This window comes from Nipponia nippon, unplaced genomic scaffold (genome assembly GCF_047370975.1).
Source record: "Nipponia nippon isolate SJK-2023a ecotype South Korea unplaced genomic scaffold, ASM4737097v1 scaffold_4, whole genome shotgun sequence".
Classification (NCBI taxonomy): domain Eukaryota; kingdom Metazoa; phylum Chordata; class Aves; order Pelecaniformes; family Threskiornithidae; genus Nipponia; species Nipponia nippon.
The window spans coordinates 51703983-51726509 of NW_028262358.1; the positions used below are offsets into that span (position 1 = coordinate 51703983).

The 22527-nt window shown below is 42.4% G+C and overlaps 1 protein-coding gene across 8 annotated transcripts in view; it reads left to right on the forward strand.

The window, feature by feature from the left end:
• AGPAT4 (1-acylglycerol-3-phosphate O-acyltransferase 4) overlaps positions 1–22527 on the forward strand; it is a 92832-nt gene that overhangs the window by 31274 nt on the left and 39031 nt on the right. For all 8 annotated transcript variants that reach the window (XR_015708736.1, XR_015708735.1, XR_015708737.1 and 5 more), the window contains one exon: positions 18170–18339. Coding sequence is in view for 4 of the 8 variants with exons in the window: in XM_087776540.1 (XP_087632666.1) it covers positions 18170–18339 (170 nt within the window). In the remaining 4 variants the exon portion in view is untranslated. The remainder of the gene's footprint in view (positions 1–18169; positions 18340–22527) is intronic.

The window sequence follows — 22527 nt, forward strand, 5'->3', positions numbered from 1 at the left end:
TTCTCTGCAAAAGGCTGTACCTCTTGCACAAAGTTCATAAATCAAAGTCTTCCTTGCTGGACTTTAAGATCTGCTTGCTTGGCCTACTGCTGTACTGTGTCAATGAGCAATCTGATGTACTGCAACATCTGGATTTGGAGGACTCTGGGTTGAGTTCTTCCTTGTGGAAGCCTCTGTGCAAGCTTCATCCCACAGAGCCAGGCTGTTAGAGGAGCCTTTGCATGCCATCTGGCTGGAGTGTTGTCCTCTGCTCCTGTGCTGTTTTTTCACAAGCTTCTCAGTCACACCCTTGGCAGTCAGAAAAAAAATTGAAATCATAGAATGATTTGGGTTGGAAGGGACCTCAAAGATCATCTGGTTCCAACCCCCCTGCCATGGGCAGAAAAACCTTCCACTAGACCAGGTTGCTCAAAGCCCCATCCAACCTGGACTTGAACATTTCCAGGGAGGGGGCATCCACTTCTCTGGGCAAGCTGTTGCAGTGCCTCACCACCCTCGGAGTAAAGAACTTCTTCCTTGTATCTAATCTAAATTACCTTCTTTCATTTTAAAGCCATTACCCCTTGTCCTATCACTCCATGCCCTTGTAAGAAGTCCCTCTCCAGCTTTCTTGTAGGCCCCCTTCAGGTACTGGAAGGCTGCAATAAGGTCTCCCCAGAGCCTTCTCTTCTCCAGACTGAACCACCCCAACTGTCTCAGCCTGTCCTCATATGAGAGGTGCTCCAGCCCCCTGATCATCTTAGTGGCCCTCCTCTGGACCCACTCCAACAGGTCCGTGTCCCCCTTATGTTGGGGGCTACAGAGCTGAATGGAGTACTCCAGGTGGGGCCTCGCAAGACTGGAGTAGAGGGACAGAATCGCCTCCCTCGACCTGCTGGTCATGCTTTTTTTCATGCAGCTCAGGATATGGTTGGCCTCCTGGTGTGCCAGCACACATTACTGTGTCATGTTGAGCTTCTCATCAACCAGCACCCCCAAGTCCTTCTCCTCAGGGTTGCTCTCTATCCATTCTTTGCCCAGCCTGTATTTGTGCTTGGGATTGACCTGATCCATGTGCAGGACCTTGCACTTGGCCTTGTTGAACTTCATGAGGTTTGCCTGGGCCCACCTCTTCAGCCTGTCAAGGTCCCTCTGGATCTTCACCTACAGTGGGCAGGTCTTTGTTTTCCTAGTCCCTGCCTTTGCCTTCTGCAACTTGGGTGGTGTGGCTTGAGCACTGGCCGGTGAAGACTGAGGCAAACAAGTCATTGTGTACCTCTGTCTTTTCCGTATCCTGGATGACCAGGTCTCGCGTTTCCTTCCGGAGAGGGCACGCATTTTCCCTAGTCTGTCTTTTATCACTGATATACCTATAGAAGCTTTTCTTGTTGCCGTTGACGTCCCTGGCCAGTTTTAATTCTGTCAGGGCTTTAGGTTTCCTAACCTGATCCCTGGCAGCTTGGAGAATTTTTCTGTATTCCTCCCAGGCTACCTGTCCTTGCTTCCACCCTCTGTAGGCTTCCGGTTTGTGTTTGAGTTTGTCCAGGAGCTACTTGTTCATCCATGCAGGCCTCCTGGCATTTTTGCCTGACTTCATCTTTGTAGGGATGCATCACTCCTTGAGCTTGGAGGGGTGATCCTTGAATATTAACCAGCTTTCTTGGGCCCCTCTTCCCTCCAGGGCTTTATCCCATGGTACTCTACCAAGCAGATCCCTGAAGAGGTCAAAGTCTGCTCTTCTGAAGCCCAGGGTAGGGAGCTTGCTGTGTACCCTCCTCAGTGCCCTAAGGCTCTTGAACTCCACCATTTCATGGTCACTGCAGCCAAAGCTGCCCCTGAGCTTCACATTCCCCACCAGCCCTTCCTTGTTGGTGAGCACAAGGTCCACCATAGCACCTCTCCTCGTTGGCTTCTCTGTCACTTGGAGAAGGAAGTTATCATCAATGAATTCCGGGAACCTCTGGGATTGCTTATGCCCTGCTGTGTTGTCCCTCCAACAGATATTGGGGTGGTTGAAGTCCCTGCTGAGGACCAGGGCTTGTGAACGTGAGGCTGTTCCTGTCTGTCTCTAGAGAGACTCATCCACTCGGTCTTACTGGAAGGAATGATGCTCACAGCAACCTAGGTCATGAGTGATTTCTGTCCTTCAGCTGAACTTGCTGACATTGCTTCTTCCACTGCTATCAGGCTACATGGCTACTCCAGTTGGAGAAAGAGTTGAACTGGTAAAAATTACACAGTTTTCAAATAAACAGGCCTATAATGAGAGAGCACAGGAGTACCTCTAGACTCTTTCTGTCCCTTCTTGGTTCTGTTGTGGTTCAAGGTGTTGCAAAGACATTGAAGCAGTAGTGTTGATAACACAAGAGGTTATTGTCTAAGCCTTCAAATAAGGTCAGTAAATTCAAATGCTAAATAATGCTTATTTGCCCTGGCTTTCCGCTTTCCAGTTTTTTAGACAAGACTTTTAGAGAAGATCCAAATGGCCTGCACAGAACCTTAAAGACCTCAGGCACAGTGCCAGCTGGCAACCTGACAGCCCTGCAATCTGCCCTTGATGGGTCTGATACAGCAACCAGAACTGGTGCTGTTACTGTGCTTCTCTTAATTTCAAGTGTCTGAAGTCCTGTGAGAAGTCCAGATGACCATCAAGAATGGTTGATCTTAAAAATCTGTAAGTCTTCCTAACGCAAAGAGATGTCAGCCTGCATGAGTTAAAGCAGAGTATTTGAATCAGTTGTAAATCAGTAGTGTGTACGGCCTAGAGGATCGGAAGACGATAACTGTCTCCATCACCTTGCAAGCTGCTAAACGCCGCATCCAAGTCAATGAGTCACGTGGGTCCTGTGTATCTTTAATTTTGAGAAAATTGGGGCAACAAAGATGGTAAAGATAACGCAGAAAGGAATTCTTTAGCTAAGTTCAAGGACATCACTGACTCTCTTGCAATAGGCTGCTGCCTTTGTTCTAGGATTTCTGTACAGTTTTGATCAGTTTGGGATGCGAGAAAATCCTGGTAACTGATATACTTTGTGTAATACTGTATCCCCTGCTCAAATCTTGAAGTTTTTCCTGTTTTTTCTGTGATTCTGTTGTGCTAGAAATACTTGTGGTAAAGTTGAAAGAAATATCAATAGTGCGTATGCATTGGATACCTCTTTACTCCCAACACGTGCACGCCTTGTTTGCATCATGGGTCTTAATTTTGCTACTGCTGTGACAAGTCAGATCGTGCCTTTTAAAAGAAGCAATAGCTGTTCCTCCTGTACCTACATGAAATGGTATGTCTGGCTGCTACTCTTCATAATTTGCAAAGCATTGAATAGGAAAATGTCTTGGTTACCAGAGAAGCCCAGCCTGCCTTTTGTAACTGGCAGAGGCTGTCTATTTGGAAACTGCATAGAAGAGCATAAACTCTGAGCCTTTTCATTATGCAAGGTTGCCGTGTACCACGTAAGCTAAACCTGTGTTTCTTAGGAAAATTATTCAACACAAATAATTCTAAGAGTACAACACTGTTGCAGCAGACATGCAAAAGCAAGAAGCTTTTTTACCTCTCTGCGCAGTATTTCTGCAGTGTTATATTGAGCCACTGGGACTACAGAGCAAGAAGCCAGTAATTTTTTTTTTTTTTTTGTGGGCACGTTTTTAGTTTGAGCAGTGAGAGCTTAGGCGAGTTAGTGGTATTTTCACATCCTCGCCTGCTGGAGCACACAAGCTGCAGGCTGTCTGAGCAGGTTACGATGTTCTGCCTATGGGTTTGTTTTCTAACTTTTTGCTGCACTTAAGTTTTGGGGGAATATTAATGCAAGCACAATCAAACTAAATCTGATTTGAGAGAGACTGGTGTCCTTACCTGTGGTGTAATGTTATTGTACACTTTGTGTATTTCTTAACAGAATGTGCTATTTCTGATCTGTACTACATTCTTTGGTAAGAAAGTATATTTATATATTTGGATAACTTCAGCTTGAGGGGTTACATGCTACACCCAGTACAAAAATCACAGCTTTATGTGTACTTGGTAGGTATATTTGATCTGTAGTGCTTTATTTTTAATTCATGAAAGCCATTTATTTGATTTGTAGTTTCTGACCTTATTGTCCCTTTAAAGAACGCTTTGTGAAAGTCACTGTTAGGGATTAAGAAGCTAAAATAAGCACCGGGACATAGTTCTTGTCTCTCAAGACCTCACGTGATGAGATGCTGTAAGATTACAGGCAGAGACAGGGAATTCATGGAATGCAAGTGAAAAATGAGTAATGGTTTTGTTCTGAACAATGTTCTCAAAGTGATGGAGGTTCCATGGCTATTCACCATTAATTCTGATGATATAATACAGGTACTCAGTCAGCTTTTTGTTTCCAGTCCTGAAATTCAGATAGAATATCTTGTGCATAAGAAAACTAAGTAGAAGTTATCTGCCTTGACTTAAGTCTAAAAATAAATTGTTTGTAGCATATTATTTCTGGTAATACGTGGGTATTTCTTATGAGTGTGCTAGTTATCTGAAATCAAAAGCCAAATGCAAATATTATTGGAAAATACAGAAACCTTAGATGTCATTACCCCTAGTTTTCTTGTTCTGGCGTTCTGCAGAAACAGTAATTCAGTCTTTTTATGTGTTTACACCTCCGTGAAATGTAACGGTTAGTAACTAGAGGCTTTATTTAAAAGCACTGCAGATTTTCTTAGGACTTAAATTACCTTTTGCTCTGCTTCCTAATCAAACTCACTTTTCTTCCAATTTGTGCTGGAGATTGCTTTCTTTAGCAATTGGTAGTCTCTTTTATCATCAGTCATTTTTCTCCGAAGTAAATTCACATTCTTTCTCGTCAGTAACTGAAAATGCAGGTTAAACATGTTAAAGGCATGGATTTAGAGCAACAAAAATAATGTGGTTTTCTCTCTTGACGTGCCATTTTGTTCTGAAATGCTTTCTTTCCAAAATCTAAGTTTGTTTGATTTGAAACCGAAGAGGATAAACTTGCCTTATGTAGAAATTAAGACTATGGTAAGCATACATGCTAGAAAGAGAGAAAGTAGGTGAAAATAGGTTTTCTTCCTAAATATGTGGATTAAACATCAAAGATTCACTGAAGAGTCAAATAACTTCCCTAATCTTTAGATGATCTAATTAGTACATATAGGCAATGCATACAGCAAAAAACCCAGTCACATGAACGTGTGGGCTGCTGTTCTGAGTGAAAGTGTCAGTCCTAAGTATGGACAATGCTTATAGCCCTATAATTAAGGAAATGCTAATGATTTGTTATGTGAAAGAAGTCAGTTGTTACTGAATAAATCCAAGTTAAGACTATGACATCTATTAACTTGGTTTGTGTTTACTTTTGTGCATAGCTGAATTTTCAGATCCTGGGCCCCTGGAAGGTGATTTTCAGCTGAGAACTCCTTTGGGAAGGGCTGCTGGCTGGTGCAACCCTGCTTAAACAGAAGCCTTTGCATATTGCTGCAAGATACTGGCTTCCTCCTTGTCCTGTGAATGCTTGTTGCAGCCTGTGTTAGCATAGCCCTGCAGTGTGTTTCTCAAGCTGTGATGGAAGAGAGGAGATGTTGATCTATAAGACAGTCTGTGAGGAAAAATCTCACTTTTTTCCTAATGGCAGGAAATAGGACTAGAAAGGAGTTCCTGTATCATTGAAATAAATTCATACTGTTTTTGGCAGCAGTATAATGTACTGTTTTTAAGATGGATCTTGTTCCATTTATAAAGCTGTTAGGTATTTTTAATCGGCCCAAGCAATTAGAAGAAGCTTCAGAATAGCAGATATCTGTATTTTCAGTCACTTTAGACACGGTTGTGTTAGTGGTATTTAGCTTAAATTTTTCTTTTTCTGCACTGTTAACCTCCTGCAGCCTTAAGCCATATTTGTGGGGAGCAACCCAATCCTCTTTCAGGATTTGTTTGATAGCTTGAGTGAGGCAAGCTTTTCTATTTTCCGGTCATCCTGATAGCCCTGGTCTGCATCTGCTTTGTTTCAGCTTTTCCTTCCTGAGTGTGGATGTCTGGTACTGATGTGCTAGCCCAGAGATCATCTCAGTAGTGCAATGCACTAATCCCTTTCTCTCCAGGAGCAAACATCCTACTGCCATCTTTTTCCTTCTTAGAGCTGCATAATATGAACAGAGCAGAAACTTTCAGTGGCAAGCTAATGTTCCCAGGTATCTCTCTCCTCTGTCATTTCCAAATTATGAGGCTCTATTTTATCAGTTCTGCAAGGCATCACACAATGATCTGTCCTATCAAAATTAATTCAATTTCTGTTACCTTACCTCTCAAGACTGTCTGATTCTTAAAGTGTGTTCTGACTTTGTATCATCCACAACATTTATTAATTTACATTGAATGTTTTAGTCCTCAGAAACACTTCAAGGAGATCTTTCTTTATCCAGATTGACCAAAACCCAACAAAAACAGATAGTTGCGCTTTTTCGTTTAGTTCTCCTTTACAGCTGTTTACTAATCTTCAGTTTCTCTTTGGTTTAATAGCAATTTCTTTTATTGTACCATATGAATGGCTTAGTATAGCCTGGATGCGTTAGATTTGAAGCTCTCTTTTGTCTATAAAATCAAAGTTATCAGATAATGACATATAGACCTGCCTCTGAAAAATTACAGGGGATTTGTTTTCCTCAATTCCAACTCTTTCAGGCATCTCTTCTGAATAACTCTTTTTTTGTTTTTATTTTGTTTTCGTTCCCTTGTACTGAGGCCCGATTACTGTGTCTGTAGTTACCCTCATCGTTTATCTACTCACCGGTCTAAGCATTAGTAGTATGTTTCTACTCTTCTCTGTTTTTAAAAACATGGTGCCATGCTCAATCTGAAACTATTTTTTTGATGAGACTTTATTTCACCTCTGATTCTGTTTTCTGGGAGGTCATCTGGGTCTCCCCAAGTTGAAATAGTTTGAGTTTTGCATTGCCTTTGTTTTCATACTGCTTCCTTGTCCACAGTCTTCCTTGTTGCTTTCTCTTTGGTGATACTAGGGCAAAAGTGTTTGCTTTGTTGTTGGGACACTCTTGCTTATCTAAAGAAATTTCTCTCATCCTGGCTAGGAATGACTGAATGACTGTCTTAGTTGTTAGCTGTAGTCATTAGTCTGCTCGCCATTCAAACCCAAAATTTAATCATAAAGAGTGAATTCTTATAGTTGTACTGCGTCTGGCTGGTATGGATTTTTTTTTTTTTTCTTAGTAGCATGTAGGGTGCTGTATTTTGGATTTGTAACTAAAACAGTGTTGATAACACACCAGAGTTCTGGCTATTTCTGAACAGTGCTTGCATAGCATCAAGGCTTTCTCTTTTTCCCACTCTATCTGCCCTCCCAGTAAGTATGCTGGGGGTGTGCAAGAAGCTGGGAGGGGATGCAACCAGGATAGCTGACCCAAACCAACCAAGGGAATATTCCATGCCATATAACGTCATGCTCAGCAATAAAAACTGAGCAGAGAGTTGTTTTTTGGAAGGCAGCCATTGCTTCGAGACAGGCTGGCATCTGTCTGCTTGTGGGAGGTGATTGCTTTTGCATCACTTGTTTTGGTTGCCCCCCCCCCCTTCTTTTTCCTCTTTCCTTTGCTTATTAAACTGTCTTAATATCAGCCCATGAGTTTTCTTGCTTCTGCTCTTCATGTTCTCTCCCCTGTCCCACTGGGGATGGGGGGAGTGAGCGAGTGGCTGTGTGGCACTTAGCTGCTGATCAGGGTTAATCCACAGCAGTCCGTTGTCACACCCAGTTTGGGGCAACACAGCTGAGGAAGTGTTTGAGAAAGGGAAGAGAATAATCTGGATTCTTCTGAAAGCTGATTTTGCCATAAAACAAAGCAGGGTCAAAGGACCTTCATGAGAGATCCAGTTTGGGGGAATAATATATCAAGATGGGCATCATAACATCCCAATCTTCTGGGTGTATAGAGGATCTAAGGCCTGCAGCATCCCAAATGAAAAAGATATTAGCAACGTATAAGGAGGGCTGAGCTGCTTCAGAAATAGTTGGTACAGATGCACAGCTCCTCCTAGCTCCTTGGTTTAGCTGCTGACCGGGGTTAACCCATAACATATGTTTTTTTCAAATAATATGAAAAAAAAAATCCTTCTATAATCAAATGAAGTATGGGGTTCATCAACAGACTTCTGGGTCTATCTGTATGTTCCACTATCCCAGTGGAACAGATTATCCATCCATTCCCCTCCTTTCCCATTCACTTAAATCCAAACTGACCTGACTTACTCAAACTGTCTTTGCACAAAAAGAAATGTCATGGCCTCAGTTATTGAGGAACAAGAAGCAAAAATCTACTTTGTTTAAAACTTAAGTTGCAGTCCTGACTGACATTTCCACCATCTCTCCTAACTTTTTCTGTACTAGCAGATGGGTTCTTTTTTGGCCTCTACCATGCAAAAGTTTACAAATGTATTGTGTTTCTTTCTGATCTCTGAAATCCTGGTCAAAACTGGTAAAATTCTTTAACTGACTGTGCCCCTCTAGTGGCTCCTGTGTTTAACAATATTTGTAATTTTTTTTCTTGTTACCTAGCAAGTTTTTTTACTTGTGTTTGCATCTTCAATTATTTGCTTTTCTTTCCTCTGTACATGCCGTAAGTCCTGTAAATAGCTGATGTTTCTTCTGAAAGTTTATTTAGTTAAGCTAGATTCTCAACTTTTATTCAGAGTAAGTTGCTCCTAGCCCTTCTGGTATCAGGAAAGAGCTTGAAAAGAAGCTATAGAGATTCAAATACCTGGTGGCAAGTACTTTATGCATTTGGTGTTTTATTTATAAAAGTTTGGGAGCAGATTTGTAACCACTGCATAATTATTGGATTTGATTTTTTGAGTCTATCAATTTAAGATGGCACTTGCTTATGCTTAATATAGGTCACCCTGCTCTCATTTAAGCTTCTGTTTTGGGATTTAGAGAGTAATATGCCACCCTAACCATCAAAATGAGAACTGGAGTAACCTCATATGTACTGTTCATCCAAGCTATCGTTGCTGCAACAACTTCATCAGCAGGACACAGAAGTTAGTCCTTGCACACTCTCCTGGCTAAGGCACGATGCAGGATCATGCTTGATGACGGCATACCAGGAGAAGTATGTGTGATGGATCAGGTGTTTTGCTCATCCCAGGGTGGGTCTGTGTGCTGGAGTATGAAAGTTGGTTGTCCCTTTAGAAAGGTACAAGCCCAAGCTAAACTTAACTGATAAGGGCTATCAAATGCTCTATTACTGATCAGTGCAGAACACCTAACACCTTCTTTTAAGTGGTTTCTCACCTACTCTCTTCATGTTTTCTCTCCCAGCACTCATCTCTTATGGCTGTCAGTGTTTGTGCAGATGAACATACTGGACTTCCTGGTTTGTGTACATCGAATAGTGAATAATTTAATAAAAAGCATAATATAATATTCACGGAAACCTGACCTCAGCTGCTGCTCACTGAGATAAGATGCTTTCTTCTATTAGGGACAGAGCAAAAGTTTTCCTGATACTCTCTGTGCATTTCTCATTCAGGAAAGCTGCTTCATAGTACAGACCTCGCATAGCAGTCGGGGCAGAACCACTCCTCTGAGCATGCTTCTCTAGAATGCCTTCTGCATCCTAACAGGCCACTTCAGCAGAACATATTATTGAAGTTTATGCCAGAAAGCTATGTTAAACTTCAAGAAGGTGATGTGTAGTGTATAAATCCTTCATTTTGAAATTCAAATTTACTTTAGAAATAATTGCGTGCATACAGCAGTTGAGATAGGGGATGATGCTGGTTGCTTAAAATAGACAAAGTTTGTTCAAGCTACAAGAAGAGGTTACTGCTGTTAAATTGGTACTGACGTCTGGAGCCCAGCCTGCTTTTCTTGGGGGCAGTGGGGATTACTTGTGTGAGGTGCTGTTTGTTAGACATCACAAAGTACTATGACAGACAATGCCCGTCAGCATGGATAACAGGAGGCTGTAGTGTATCTGGTCTTTACTGTTTGGGATGATGTTGTCTGATTGGCTGAAGACAGTTGGGATAGAATTAAGAAAAATGGATAATATAAATGATTTGCAGTTAAAAGTATTGTTTCTTATTAGACCAGTTGACCTACCTGGAAAACTGGAAAGGACTGCATGCAGAAACCCTTCTTGAACTTAAAAGAGAAATTGCAATCTTCATGTTAAATTCAGATTGAGAACAGTTGATCGAAGGTTAATTTTTCTATTCATCTATTAGCCTGTGAGAGGAAGAAGGGTTGATACCTGTGGATTTGGGGAGAGTAGGGATACAGGACAGAGAAAGACAGCAAATTGCCTGTGGAACACTGATGTTGGAGGTACACAGGCATTTTGTCACACGGGTGACAGAAACCATAACTTCATAATCATCCTTTCCAGCTATCTTCTGACTGGTTTTAGTATATTATAGACTAGACTTTCTTCGAGAGGAAGCAGAAGTCACCCATGAATCCACCAACACTGAAAACATGCATGTGTGCTCAGGACAGATGTATGTTGTTTCCTCTTCTCAATTAACCTTCTTCTGTAAGAGCATCAGTAACTTCTTCCCAAAAACTTCTTGGGGATCGCTCGCTAGCTGTAGTTGGTAGCTTTTGGACTTTATTTCGGGCTGTCATCTCCCTCCAGCTGATAACTAATTCCCATGAAGAACTGAACGTTGAGGTTTTCATAATAAACCTAATGGTCATAATGTACCATTCTTAACAGTGAAAAGGTTTACTCAAAGCAGTTAAGTAGGGATAGTATTTCTTAAATTAAAGATATTCCGGCTTAAAAATAATAAAACCTACAAGTAGGCCAAGGATGCAGGAAGAAAAAATTATTTTCAGTGTGTGTGTGTGTGTGTGTGTATAGGAAGTTGCTTAAAAGAAAGTGTTGAAATGAGACTGGTGTTCCTTTCACACACTGACTTGCAGTGGATGCAATGTAACCATTTTTTCTTTGCTAAGCAGTTCCTCTGTGGTAGTGCTCCTGTGCACAGTAGGAAAAAGCCAATGGTGTTTTGGGCAACAAGAAACCACATCCGGAAGAGATGCAATTGCCTGGTTTCATGCCCATCCAAAACGAATGTTGGTGTCATGGGAACTTGCCAAGTGGCATGTTGTCTTTCACTGTTTCTTGGTACTGACTTTTGATCAGTGCACGCTATAGTGACCTGTCATTTGTGGCAAAAGCAGCACGTTGTCTTTGCTGGAATATAAGATTGGTGAAGAGAAGTACATTAAATAATTTCCTGTAAGCAAATGCTCAGGGTCACAGAGCTTGAATACACGAAAGGGCTGGACTGTGTTTATCTTTTTCCTTGCAAGCACATCCAGTAACTTGTTGTGATGGGTGGGGAATGAAGAGTCATCATTCCTGCCTTCCTCTCGGTGATTTCTGTTGCTAAAAGCACAGCCATGTAATTCACTGAAGTGTTATTCAAGGGAGTTGCTTACAGGATCTCCCATGGGGACTGGGGCAAAAATCTCCAAAAGCAGACCTGCAGCCAATAGAGAAAGGTTTTTATTTGTTTTTGGCTTTAAATTTGTGTGCATGGTTTTCCCCCAATCAGCCTCCCACTTTTTTCTGCAAAACATCTTTAAAGGAGGGGAAAAGAAGACCAAAGATAACAGTGATTATATCACCAGCTAGGGTAAATGGGGGTGTAGGTGATGGGTGGTGGCGCTGAGGCAAGAGGGGGCTGGATTTTGGTTTTCTCTTCTGTTTAAACCAGTTGACTTAGACATTTTCCTACAGATTGAAGACCAGGACCTCTGTCTTGGAGTGGACCAAATTACTCCATTACACCTCATTAGTGCTCACATGCATACCTGCATGTCTTGCTCATGCAGAGTAAAGAATGGGAGGGAATCTGCTTGAAGCTGGAGAGCTGATGCCTTGTCTGGCTGGGCTCTGTGAATGACATCCCCCTGATCTTGGGGAAGGGGAGAAGGCATTGCTTGACTTCCCAGCTGTGGGTTTTTTTTCCCCGAGAGCTAGCTCTTTGTTTCCCCCGCAGGAAATACATATATGCTTTTTCATAATAATAAGTTATTTAAAAAATTTTTCTTGTAGACATGTAATAACATGTCTACAGGTAACATAACATGTAATAACAGCTCTGAGCTCCAATTGTTTCATGTACCTAATCAGAGCAAGCGTACAGCAGAACTCCTGCCTTTGTTTTCCTCATAATTACTTGTAGCTCCTACAGAGAAGAAGGGAGTAGAGACCAGAAATAATGACTGATCAGGTTAGATGGCATAGTGAAGCACTAGGATAGCCTGTATAAATAGGCGGTGGAGTCATCAATACTTGGAAGTGTTTTGAAAATCTCCTAGGCAGCTCTGCAGTTAATATAGTAGGTATCATTCAGGGGTTTAATCCTGTCTGTGGTACACAGATGGCTTTTGAGTAGTGCAGAGAAGATAATAGACTTGCTTTTCTTAGTTACCTGTAGATTTAATTCATTCTATGGAAAATGTTTAGGAGGTGCACCTAGTAGATGGAGTCTGAAAATCTGGAAAGATAGTAAGTTATTGTTGTAAGTCATTCTTCCACAGACAGGCATGGACTGGACTACGCTATCTGTCAGTCTGTCTTTAGCCTTATTTTTACTTTTTTGTTTTGTTTTTAAAACACTTTTCCCAGTCTTCTATGCAATGTGCTCATTCATCATGCAGCCATTCACCCTGTCTGGTCTTTGAAATGGTGGTCACGGCTTGCCCACTTGTCTTGCTTTTTATTTGTATTGGAGAGTTGACTATGCTTTTACTATATATTCCCATAAGAATTTTCTAAGTTCTCTTTCTTCTTGTTGCATTGATACACAGGTTAAAGAAAATGAAGAATGTCAGAGGGAAACAGTTCAGTTGCTCTTTAAAACAGGCTATGTATTTACTTGAGATCTTCAAATTATTGTACTTATTGAGTCAATACATAACTATACTTTTAGTTGCATTTTAAAATAGGCATTTTATGGTTAATCTTGTAAGCAAATGTTTCCATGGGTTATTAAGAATAGTTAGCTAAAGGAATTACTAACAACTTCTATAGAAGAACAATGTTAACTGTTTTAATCACTCATTCTTGCAAAACTTTGAGGTGGAAAAGAACAAGTCTCAGTAAACTCTGTGTCTGTTTTCCTTCTTCCCTTTAAATGTTTTTCAAATAACTGGTTTATAGTTCAGGTCAGCCTTGGAGATGGTTTCTTTTTAGTTATTTGTTCTGTAAGTGCAGGCATTGAGGCAGTTCAGATTTGTGCAGTGAAGGGCTAGGAAGCAGCCTACTCTCGCAGGAGATAGGGGCCATTCTGTGTAGCAGGGTGAGGGTGGGTTTTTTTGTTCTAGAAGGGTAGAAAACCTCAAAATTCTTAAGCAGACGGAGTACCCGTATTAGGCATTTGAAGGCTTGTTTTCTCCCTATCATCAGCCTCTCCTGAAGCTAGTTGTAACGTACTGCAAGGATTCTGCCTTCAAAGCAGGGATGAGAGATTTCAAGTTCTTTCGGTTTTTCCCCTTCCTTTGCATTAATTGTGTGGAAGTGTCACTGGAGGAGCTGCTTTGCAAGGTAGGAACCCCCATGATGTTGGTGAATGTGTATTTACCAGCTCAGTTGTGATGTCGAACTCTAAAACCTCATGAAAGGGGATGGGGAGAAGCCATAGAAATCTTGGACCAGCCCTGGTTGGGAGCAAAGGAATCTTTTTTTTTCCCCTGTCTAAACTGATTTTTAGTTATACAGTCTGGCTGGTGTACAAAGAGGAGGAATCTTGCACTGATCGTCTACACTGTGAAGGAGGGAAGGAGAGTGTGTATGAGTGACCTTGTGCTGCTGAGCCACCACAGCAAGTTTCTGGGTAATAAATTTCTGTGGCAGGTTGTGGAAGTAAGCTGGTGGCATGATGCAAGAGTAGCGCAAACTGACACTACTAATCATTGCTTAAGAACCAGAAAGAGAAAGGAGACTGGGAAGAAGGGGAAAGAAAGAGTAGGGAAGACGAGGGGAAGAAACACGTTAAGAACTTAAAGGCTGGTAGATGGTATTTATTGTATTTAATACAGTCATTCAGTGCCGGCTTTGTGTTTCTGCAGCGACTGCATGAGCACATCAGTGACAAACAGGCATGTGAGGTGAGGAACAGGGACCTGTTTCTGCAGTATTTATTCAAACAAAAATCCTGCTTATGTGAAGCCTAAAGAATCAAACCACATATAGAAATATTTTTGTCTATGCTTTTTTGGAATGTATTTGAGACAGAAAATATGTAACTGAAGAGCTCTATGCACGTGGCACACCTATATAGTGAGAGTCGTGATGCATTATTAGTTTTGTTCAAATTCCTTAGGAAAAGACAAAAAAACCACACTTGAAGTGGGATGGCTTTGAAGTTGTTTTTTGCTCAGGTAAAGTTGGCTTTTTCTTCAAGAGGGCCTCACAGTCATCATCTCTACTTGTTTGTTTTAGGCAATAGGTTTAATGGCAGTAGAGGTTAAAAAAGAGAAAATCCTATCTGGCAATCATTTCTTCTCTTAGTTGGGTTCCTAGTGAAGCAAAAGACAAAACTCACCCTGTCATTAACATCCTTTCTTTTCTGTGATTGTGTTCTGCCCCAGGATGTGACTGTAGATTCTGTAGAGGTTTGCAAATTACAGTGTGGGTTTTTTTTTTCCCAATTATTATTCAATTTTGTTGTGTTCTGGGGAATGGAGGGCTTTTATTTCCAATACAAATCTAATAGAAAGCTACACCCTTAGAAAGATGTAAAATTGTGAATGTGTGTCACAAAGCAGCTCTTAGCAGAGGAAGTCTGGAAGCACAGCCACATATACACTTCTGTGTCTCCACAGCTCTCTCGCTGAGATGTGAACGTCTTTGGCTTTTGTTGGGAAATCAGTTGCCAACCAGTGAAATCATTGTTTGGTTAACATACAGCAGCCTAGGTCTCCCTCTGCATCTCTGACTGTTGTTTTGATGCATAATAGCATGCATTGAATAATATGTGCTCCTGCCACGGTAGTAGTTACCTGCCCTGGTTAGAAATAAGCAGGAAGACGGACAAGTCAGTCATTTATCTGTACTATAAACATATTAAGGTAATGTTATTTGAATAGAGATTACCTATTAGCCTGGCTGTAACACTGTTAGATAAAATTCAGTCATGTCACTGATGCCTGTTCTCCAGTGCATAGCACAATGTCATCCAAAAGCTTCAGGCAATTAATTTCGCTAATGATGACTGAAAATGTAGATGGCTTGTTCCTAGCTGTTTTCTGGTTTTGGTCACTAGTTGAGGCCAGTTAGGGGACCTAAATTGAAAGGATTTCAGAAGTGTTTCAAAGACTGGCCTGGTTTTGATCTTCCCTGAGGTGAATGAGGATTTGTGGTGCTTTCGGGCTTGCATGAAGCCAGAAGAGCATCTCAGGTGTCTCATCTTAGAATCATAGAATCGTTAAGGTTGGAAAAGACCCTTAAGATCATCAAGTCCAACCATTAACCTATCACTGCCAAGTCTACCACTAAACCATGTCCTCGAGCACCACATCTACCCGTCTTTTAAATACCTCCAGGGATGGGGACTCAACCACTGCCCTGGGCAGCCTGTTCCAATGCCTGACTACCCTTTTGGTGAAGAAGTTTTTCCTAATATCCAACCTAAACTTCCCCTGGCGCAGCTTGAGGCCGTTTCCTCTCGTCCTGTCACTTGTTACTAGGGAGAAGAGGCCGACCCCCACCTTGCTACAGCCTCCTTTCAGGTAGTTGTAGAGAGCAATAAGGTCTCCCCTCAGCCTCCTCTTCTCCAGACTAAACAACCCCACTTCCCTCAGCCGCTCCTCATAAGACTTGTGCTCTAGACCCTTCACCAACTTCATTGCCCTTCTTTGGATGCGCTCTAGTACCTCGATGTCCTTCTGGTAGTGAAACTGAACACAGTGCTTGAGGTGTGGCCTCACCAGTGCCGAGTACAGGGGCAGTATCACCTCCCTGGTCCTGCTGGCCACACTATTCCTGATACAAGCCAGGATGCCATTGGCCCTCTTGGCCACCTGAGCACACTGCTGGCTCATGTTCAGGCAGCTGTCAGCCAACACCCCCAGGTCCTTTTCTGCCAGGCAGCTCTCCAGCCACTCCTCCCCAAGCCTGTAGTGTTGCATGGCGTTGTTGTGACCCAAGTGCGGGACCCGGCACTGAGCCTTGTTGAATCTCATACAGTTGGCCCCGGCCCAATGATCCAACTTGTCCAGGTCCCTCTGTAGGGCCTTCCTACCCTCCAGCAGATTGACACTTCCACCCAACTTGGTGTCATCTGCAAACTTACTGAGGGTGCACTCAATCCTCTCATCCAGATCATCAGTGAAGATATTGAACAGGACTGGCCCCAACACTGAGCCCTGGGGAACACCACTCGTGACTGGCCGCCAACTGGATTTGACCCCGTTAACCACCGCTCTCTGGGCTCGGCCATCCAGCCAGTTTTTAACCCAGCGCAGAGTGCACTTATCCAAGCCGTGTGCAGCCAGCTTCTCCAGGAGAATGCTGTGGGAGACAGTGTCAAAGGCCTTACTAAAGTCCAAGTAGACAACATCCACAGCCTTCCTCTCATCTACTAAGCGGGTCACCTTGTCATAGAAGGAGACGAGGTTAGTGAAGCAGGACCTCCCTTTCATAAACCCATGCTGGCTGAGATGATCCCCCAGCTGTCCCACACGTGCCGCGTAATGGCTCTCAATGATTTGTTCCATGGCCTTTCCCAGCACCGAGGTCAGGCTGACAGGCCTGTAGTTCCCTGGATCCTCCTTCCGACCTGTCTGGTAGCAGAGACATTCATATGGCACAGATATGCCCTGAGAAGGGGATACGTTTCACTTAGCAAAGAGCAACCCCTCACATTAGACCTTTGCTTTGGTGCAGAAGCTCTGTGGTAGCTTTGACAGGAAGCAAACGTGTCCCTTAACTCCTCTTCTTTTCCATTTTGACAGGCAGCTCTCATTAGTCCTGTGGTCCCCTTGGCTCAGGACATGGGTTGCTTGAGGAGAGTCACTGCTTTTAGATTTTCCATCTCCATGGAGCTCTGCAAGCTTGTTGGCTTTACTGACTCACCCCAACTTCCCATGCCCCAGACCAGAGAGACTTTGCTAAATAAAGGTTTAATTCACAAGTCTCGTGGTCAGGCTTATAGTTACAAGCAAAACAAATACAAAGCCTACTTCTTGCCTGTGCTTGATAATGGGATAAGCAAATAGGAAGGTGCAAGCTGTATGATAGTCACTAGGAGACTGCTGAGAAACCACTCTCCAGCTTACAAGTACAGCTGTGTTTTAAACAGCCCTCATGGTCCTACCAATCCTGTATCATTTCTCATGGCTAGATTTTGGGAACAAATCTGGATGCCAATCCAGAGTGATTTTGAGGTATTTAGCAGTGATTTCCCAGTCTCCCCCCAGCCTCCGTCCCCCGTTTGTTTCATCAGTTCATCAATTAATGGATGTGCAGATCGTTATGCTATTAATAACTGTTCTTGGCTCTGCACACTTTGGCAGCCACCCACCTTGTCTTTGGTCTGGAGATGGATGTTCTTCATCTAGTATGAGCTATTGGCCTTGCTCTGGATGATTGATACACCCCTGTCAAATGTAGACTGCATCAATTGTTAGCAGGGCATATGACTGTTAACAGGATGATGCATAAGGTGTACATGTGACAGACCTCATTCCAGTTGTCTTATCCAAACTGCTTTCTGTTCCACAACTGTGGAGTTTTTAGAGGAGCATGAGGACCTGTATGTGGCAGGAGTAGGTGTGTGGTTTTCTCCTACAAGCTTGTTCTGTTCTTCATGTAATTTTGTTGTACTATTGTAAACCATAAATGCTAATTTACATGTATTTTGATAAAATATTTTGTAGCATTGAATTTGCAGTTTTCAATTAAACAAGACTCCTTTTTCTCAATATCACTATGGAAAATTTCTGCTCCTTCTTTCCATGCAATCTCCTTATTTCCCTTCTCTCCCCTGTCCCCCCACATTGCCATACCAAGATGTGTGACTGTGGTTTATGTTCAGCATTTCAACTTCATTACAGCCCTTTCTTCACCATGCGCTGTTGAGGTGATTGACGCTTTTCAACATGTTACTAATTTGTGGCTTTGCGTATACTTTGTACATTCATGTATTTCTTGTTCTCTATTTCAGAGATGGTGATGTTGCTGGAATGGTGGTCAGGCACCGATTGCACACTCTACACTGATCCAGAGAGTTACCACAAGTATGGGAAGGAGAATGCCATCGTAATCCTTAATCACAACTTTGAAATCGACTTTCTCTGTGGTTGGAACTTTTGTGAAAGATTTGGGGTCTTGGGGGTAAGTTTTGATTAGCATTTAAAATAAACTTCCTCTTCTTGCATGTGGAAAAAAGCCAAAACAAATTCTTTGTGTTTTTTGAAAGTTAACAGATATGTGCTCAAATTTCGCTCAGCCACTGTCCAGACTTAGAGAGGTGAACCTAAAGCAATGCAGTGCAAGTATGCAGACTACTGAGACAGGATTGCTTGGGCATGCACAGAAATTTTAAAAGCATTGCAGTTAAAGCTGATGAAGGAGATATTTTTTTAACCTGTGGAGGTCATTACAGTTGTTTCTCTCTGTGGGCTTGCTGGGTAACTGTTACAGTTCATTGTGCTGCAGAAAGATGAGCTCTTCCGTGATTCTTTCCCAGGAAATTGTAGAATTTGTTTGCTTTCTCCCGTGTAGTCTTACAAATCCACAGCTAGAGTTTGAATGATGTAGCCTCTGTCTCTCAGAATCAAAGAGCTGCCATCTCAAGTAAAAGCAGTAACCAGGTTATAGCTAGTAAGAGGTGGGGGAGGAATGAGTTATGCATAGGTGAATACATGTGTGCATTTGTTTTCAGGGTTGTTTTTTTTGTTTTCCCTGTCAGCTCATGGGGCTGATGAAGTCAAGCCAGCTTGACTTAGTTCTGTGGTGGTGACAACATTCTCTACCTACAAGGGATTTAGATAAGAGTTCCACTCTCCTAAGAAAGCAGACTAATACCTCATTTTGGTTTGTTTTCTGCACCATCCTCTTCTAACTGCTGCTGGCCACTGTCAAAAGTCCTGCCCTTGGATTGTGTGGGCCTATGACTTTTTTGTGGCCTTTCCTTTGGTCTCTTGGCATTTTCTGGACATTTAGGCACCACTCCAGTCACTTTCACATTGTAATAATAACAGTCTGCTTAAAAAAATAAAAAGGGGACTTAAAACTAGAGGAAAATGAACCTAAGCATTACAGGCCCTGCATATTACCCAAATGGTTGTTGGCTCCTGATTACTGAGGAACAATTCTACTGTCATGTCTAAGACTTGAGCACAGAGCAGGAGGATGGCATGAGACAGCAGGAGATATAGGGAAACCTGTTTCTGGTAGGCAGATGTATGTGCCAAAAACATTCTCCTCTATCTAATTTGGTAAGCCTAATGGCTACAGTTTTCTAAATAAAGCTGTGTTTTAGAGGGTCAGGTGCTTCTTCAGAAAGCACCACTGCAGAAAATTAAAGGACTATTTCTGTACAAACTAATAGGGGCCTACAAGGTCAAAAATCTGGTTTTACATTGGTGCTGTGTGGTTGGATTTAATCTCATTAGCTTTAATAATTTTTTTCTAGTTTCCCTACAGGTAATCAGGATTATGTTTTAATGTTTTTATACTGTTCCCTACACATAAGAAAATCGCTACATAAAAGCGTGCTGCACTAACTGAAAATAATTTTTCCTGTATTTAGATGCTTACAGTTATTACTCAGTTTGTATTTTTGTTAATCTGAGGATTCTTTTAGGAACTGATATATGTTGTTTATGGTTTTTATTTTTTTAAACTGTTTCAATCTTGAGTAATGTACTGTGGTTTTACTTCCCAGAAACTGTTCCAGGAAGAAATAGTTCCCATGTGCTCTTATTTGCGTAGATGTCTCTACACAGCAAAGCAGTGCATTTCCCTGTTGGGGCAACTAGTCAAGGTTCATCTTAAGCCAGGTTAAAAACAAAAAAAAAAAAGAGACAAAAAAAAAAACCCAAAAAAGACACACAATCTGTTTTGTGAATGGATTGTCTGTATTGGCATACTGGTACTTGGATTGGGCAGCATGGGAGTGGATGAATGCATAGGCATAGGGGGTGTAGCTTGGTTTGACTTTGTGCTGCCTTACATGAGTTTGTAGTGTGCAAAGCTTCAGGGTTTGGTGTGGCAGCACAATTAGGAATGTAAGAACCATTATGCTGAGGGCTGGTTGTGCTCTGTCTTCAACAGAGGCTAAAAGCAGATGTTTGGGAAAGGAGTTAGTTACAAGAAAAAGGCAAGTGTCCAGAGAGATTTCTAAGTGGTGTCCCAGCCTCCAGCATTTTGTTGCTCAGGAACTTTGTGAGCCAATGGGGTTTTATATTTAATGCTGTTTAATTTTATACTCCATGAAGTTTCTATGCAAACTTCAGGTATCTACCAACATCTTACTGAGCTGATCTTGTGTCCACTGCTGCTGAAAAGGAAATCTTGCTCTTGCCGTCCTGTCTCCTGCATCTGTTCTGGTGCTTGTCCACCCTGTGTTGGCATGTGTCAGACACCCCTTCTCTCTCCCTGGCCTTAATTAATCCAATGAAAAAAGGAGATGACTGGGGAGGAGGAAGAGGGCAAAGGTGAAGACAACTTACGGCCGAAGGAGTGGGACTGATTGAGCTTGGCTGCAACAGGCAGACAGAATGGCTTTGTTGTGACATCCAGCTGTACCCTGCAGCCCTGGCAGGCAGCGGCAGTGTGCTTCACGGTGCTCCAAGCATGTGTCCAAACTCTCAGTATTTTACAGCTTGAACTTTTATTAAATGAAGCCAATAAGAACTGTATTTTTTTGCTTGGTTTTGCTCATTTAAAACCAAAATTAAACTTCCTAAAACCTGTCTTGCCTCTTCTGGCCCCAAAAGAAAAAAGTCTTTCCCTTTTCCTCTATGTTTTTAATCATGATATGAAAACTGTCTCTCCTGGTCTTAGTTGTAACATTCGGTCTGTGCGTTGTTCTGCTTCTTCCTTTGTCTCTCTTCTTCAGTACTGGCTTTGTCCTTTCTCCTTGTAGCCAAATTGCCGTAGTCCCAACAGGTTTATAATGCTCTATCAATGTGGTTTGTGTTTTGGTTTTTTTTTTTTTTTTTTTAAATCAATGTGGTTTTGGTTTTTTTGCTCTTTTCAGGGGGTGGGGGTGGCATAGTCTCTTGCATGTTGTTAGGTTTGTGAACATGAGTCCTCTTCTAAGGACTCAGTTTTTGTACTTTGGTGGCATGAGGTTCTCTGCTTTCATGAAAAATAACCAAAGGAGAAGCTAAGAATATAAGGGGGGGGCAGGGGGAGAAAAGAACGGCAATTCTAACATGTATTCTACTTGTTAATTTTGTCTTTAATATGATACTTCTGGAGCACCCATTGAAAATACTAGGAGGTACTCGGTTGACAGTACTAAGTGAGAGCCAGAGATCTGTTCATTTATAGCAGAGAAGGAGAAAACCACATCAAGAAGCAATTCTATGCTGACTTTTACTCTTGCAAGTTATTGTAGCCACTGAGATTGTCTTGCTAGCTGAAGTTACTGATGTGTAATTGTTGACAGTACCAAACCCTAGAAGATTTTTGGTTGTTATTGGAAAATAGAAGAAGAAAGCCAACTTCACAAAAACTAGAAGTCAACAAGGATTTTGGGCAAACCTGTGTTCAGCCCAATACAATGACTTGCATGTGTATTCCACTTATGTTTTTTTGTGAAGGGGTCTTCCTGTTTTGTTTTCAGTCCTTGACACCCATCAGCCACACGTACCCGCCTCCTTGTGCTGCCAGACCTCAGCGATGTGTGCAGGAGGGAGGGAATACAGAGGTGCTTGATGCCAAGTCAGCATCTTGCTGCCATGGGCAGCACGGGCGTCCATGGGGACAGCTGGGTCCTGATTCCTCCTGACACAGAGGTGGCTGCAACAAGCTGGGAGGGAAGGAGGAGCTGCGCTGCTAACTTGGCTTTCTGTAGAGTTGGAAACAGCATAGCCACAACAGGACAGAGCTTTGTCCATGCCAGTGTTGCCTAATAAAAGGCAGGGTGGTTGTTATGATCCTGAGCCAGGGTGAGTGCTATGGTTGTGTTGTGAATGCTCTGTTTTTCCACCCCATGCCAGTGCAATGGCTGGGGGAGATGCCGACTCCGGTATCTGTGTGTTGCTCTGTTGTGTAAAGAGAGATGCGGTCTTGGTGACAGGTCCCTGCACTCTGCTGTGCCCTTCCCTTTTCCTGCCTGTGACATGCCAGTCCTAGGACTTACCATCTTCTTAGTGGTGGGCAGCCTAGCTACTGTATCAGCATTTAAACACGTTAGTAGCATTTAGCTTCTTCAAGGTGTCTGCTAAGCATCCCTTTGATAACTGACCTACTGGACACCAGAACTTGAAATTAGGACATAGGCATGTTCTGAGGGGGGAGTTGTTATTCAGGACTTACACCTTACTCCCTGCCAGGATTCACCATACC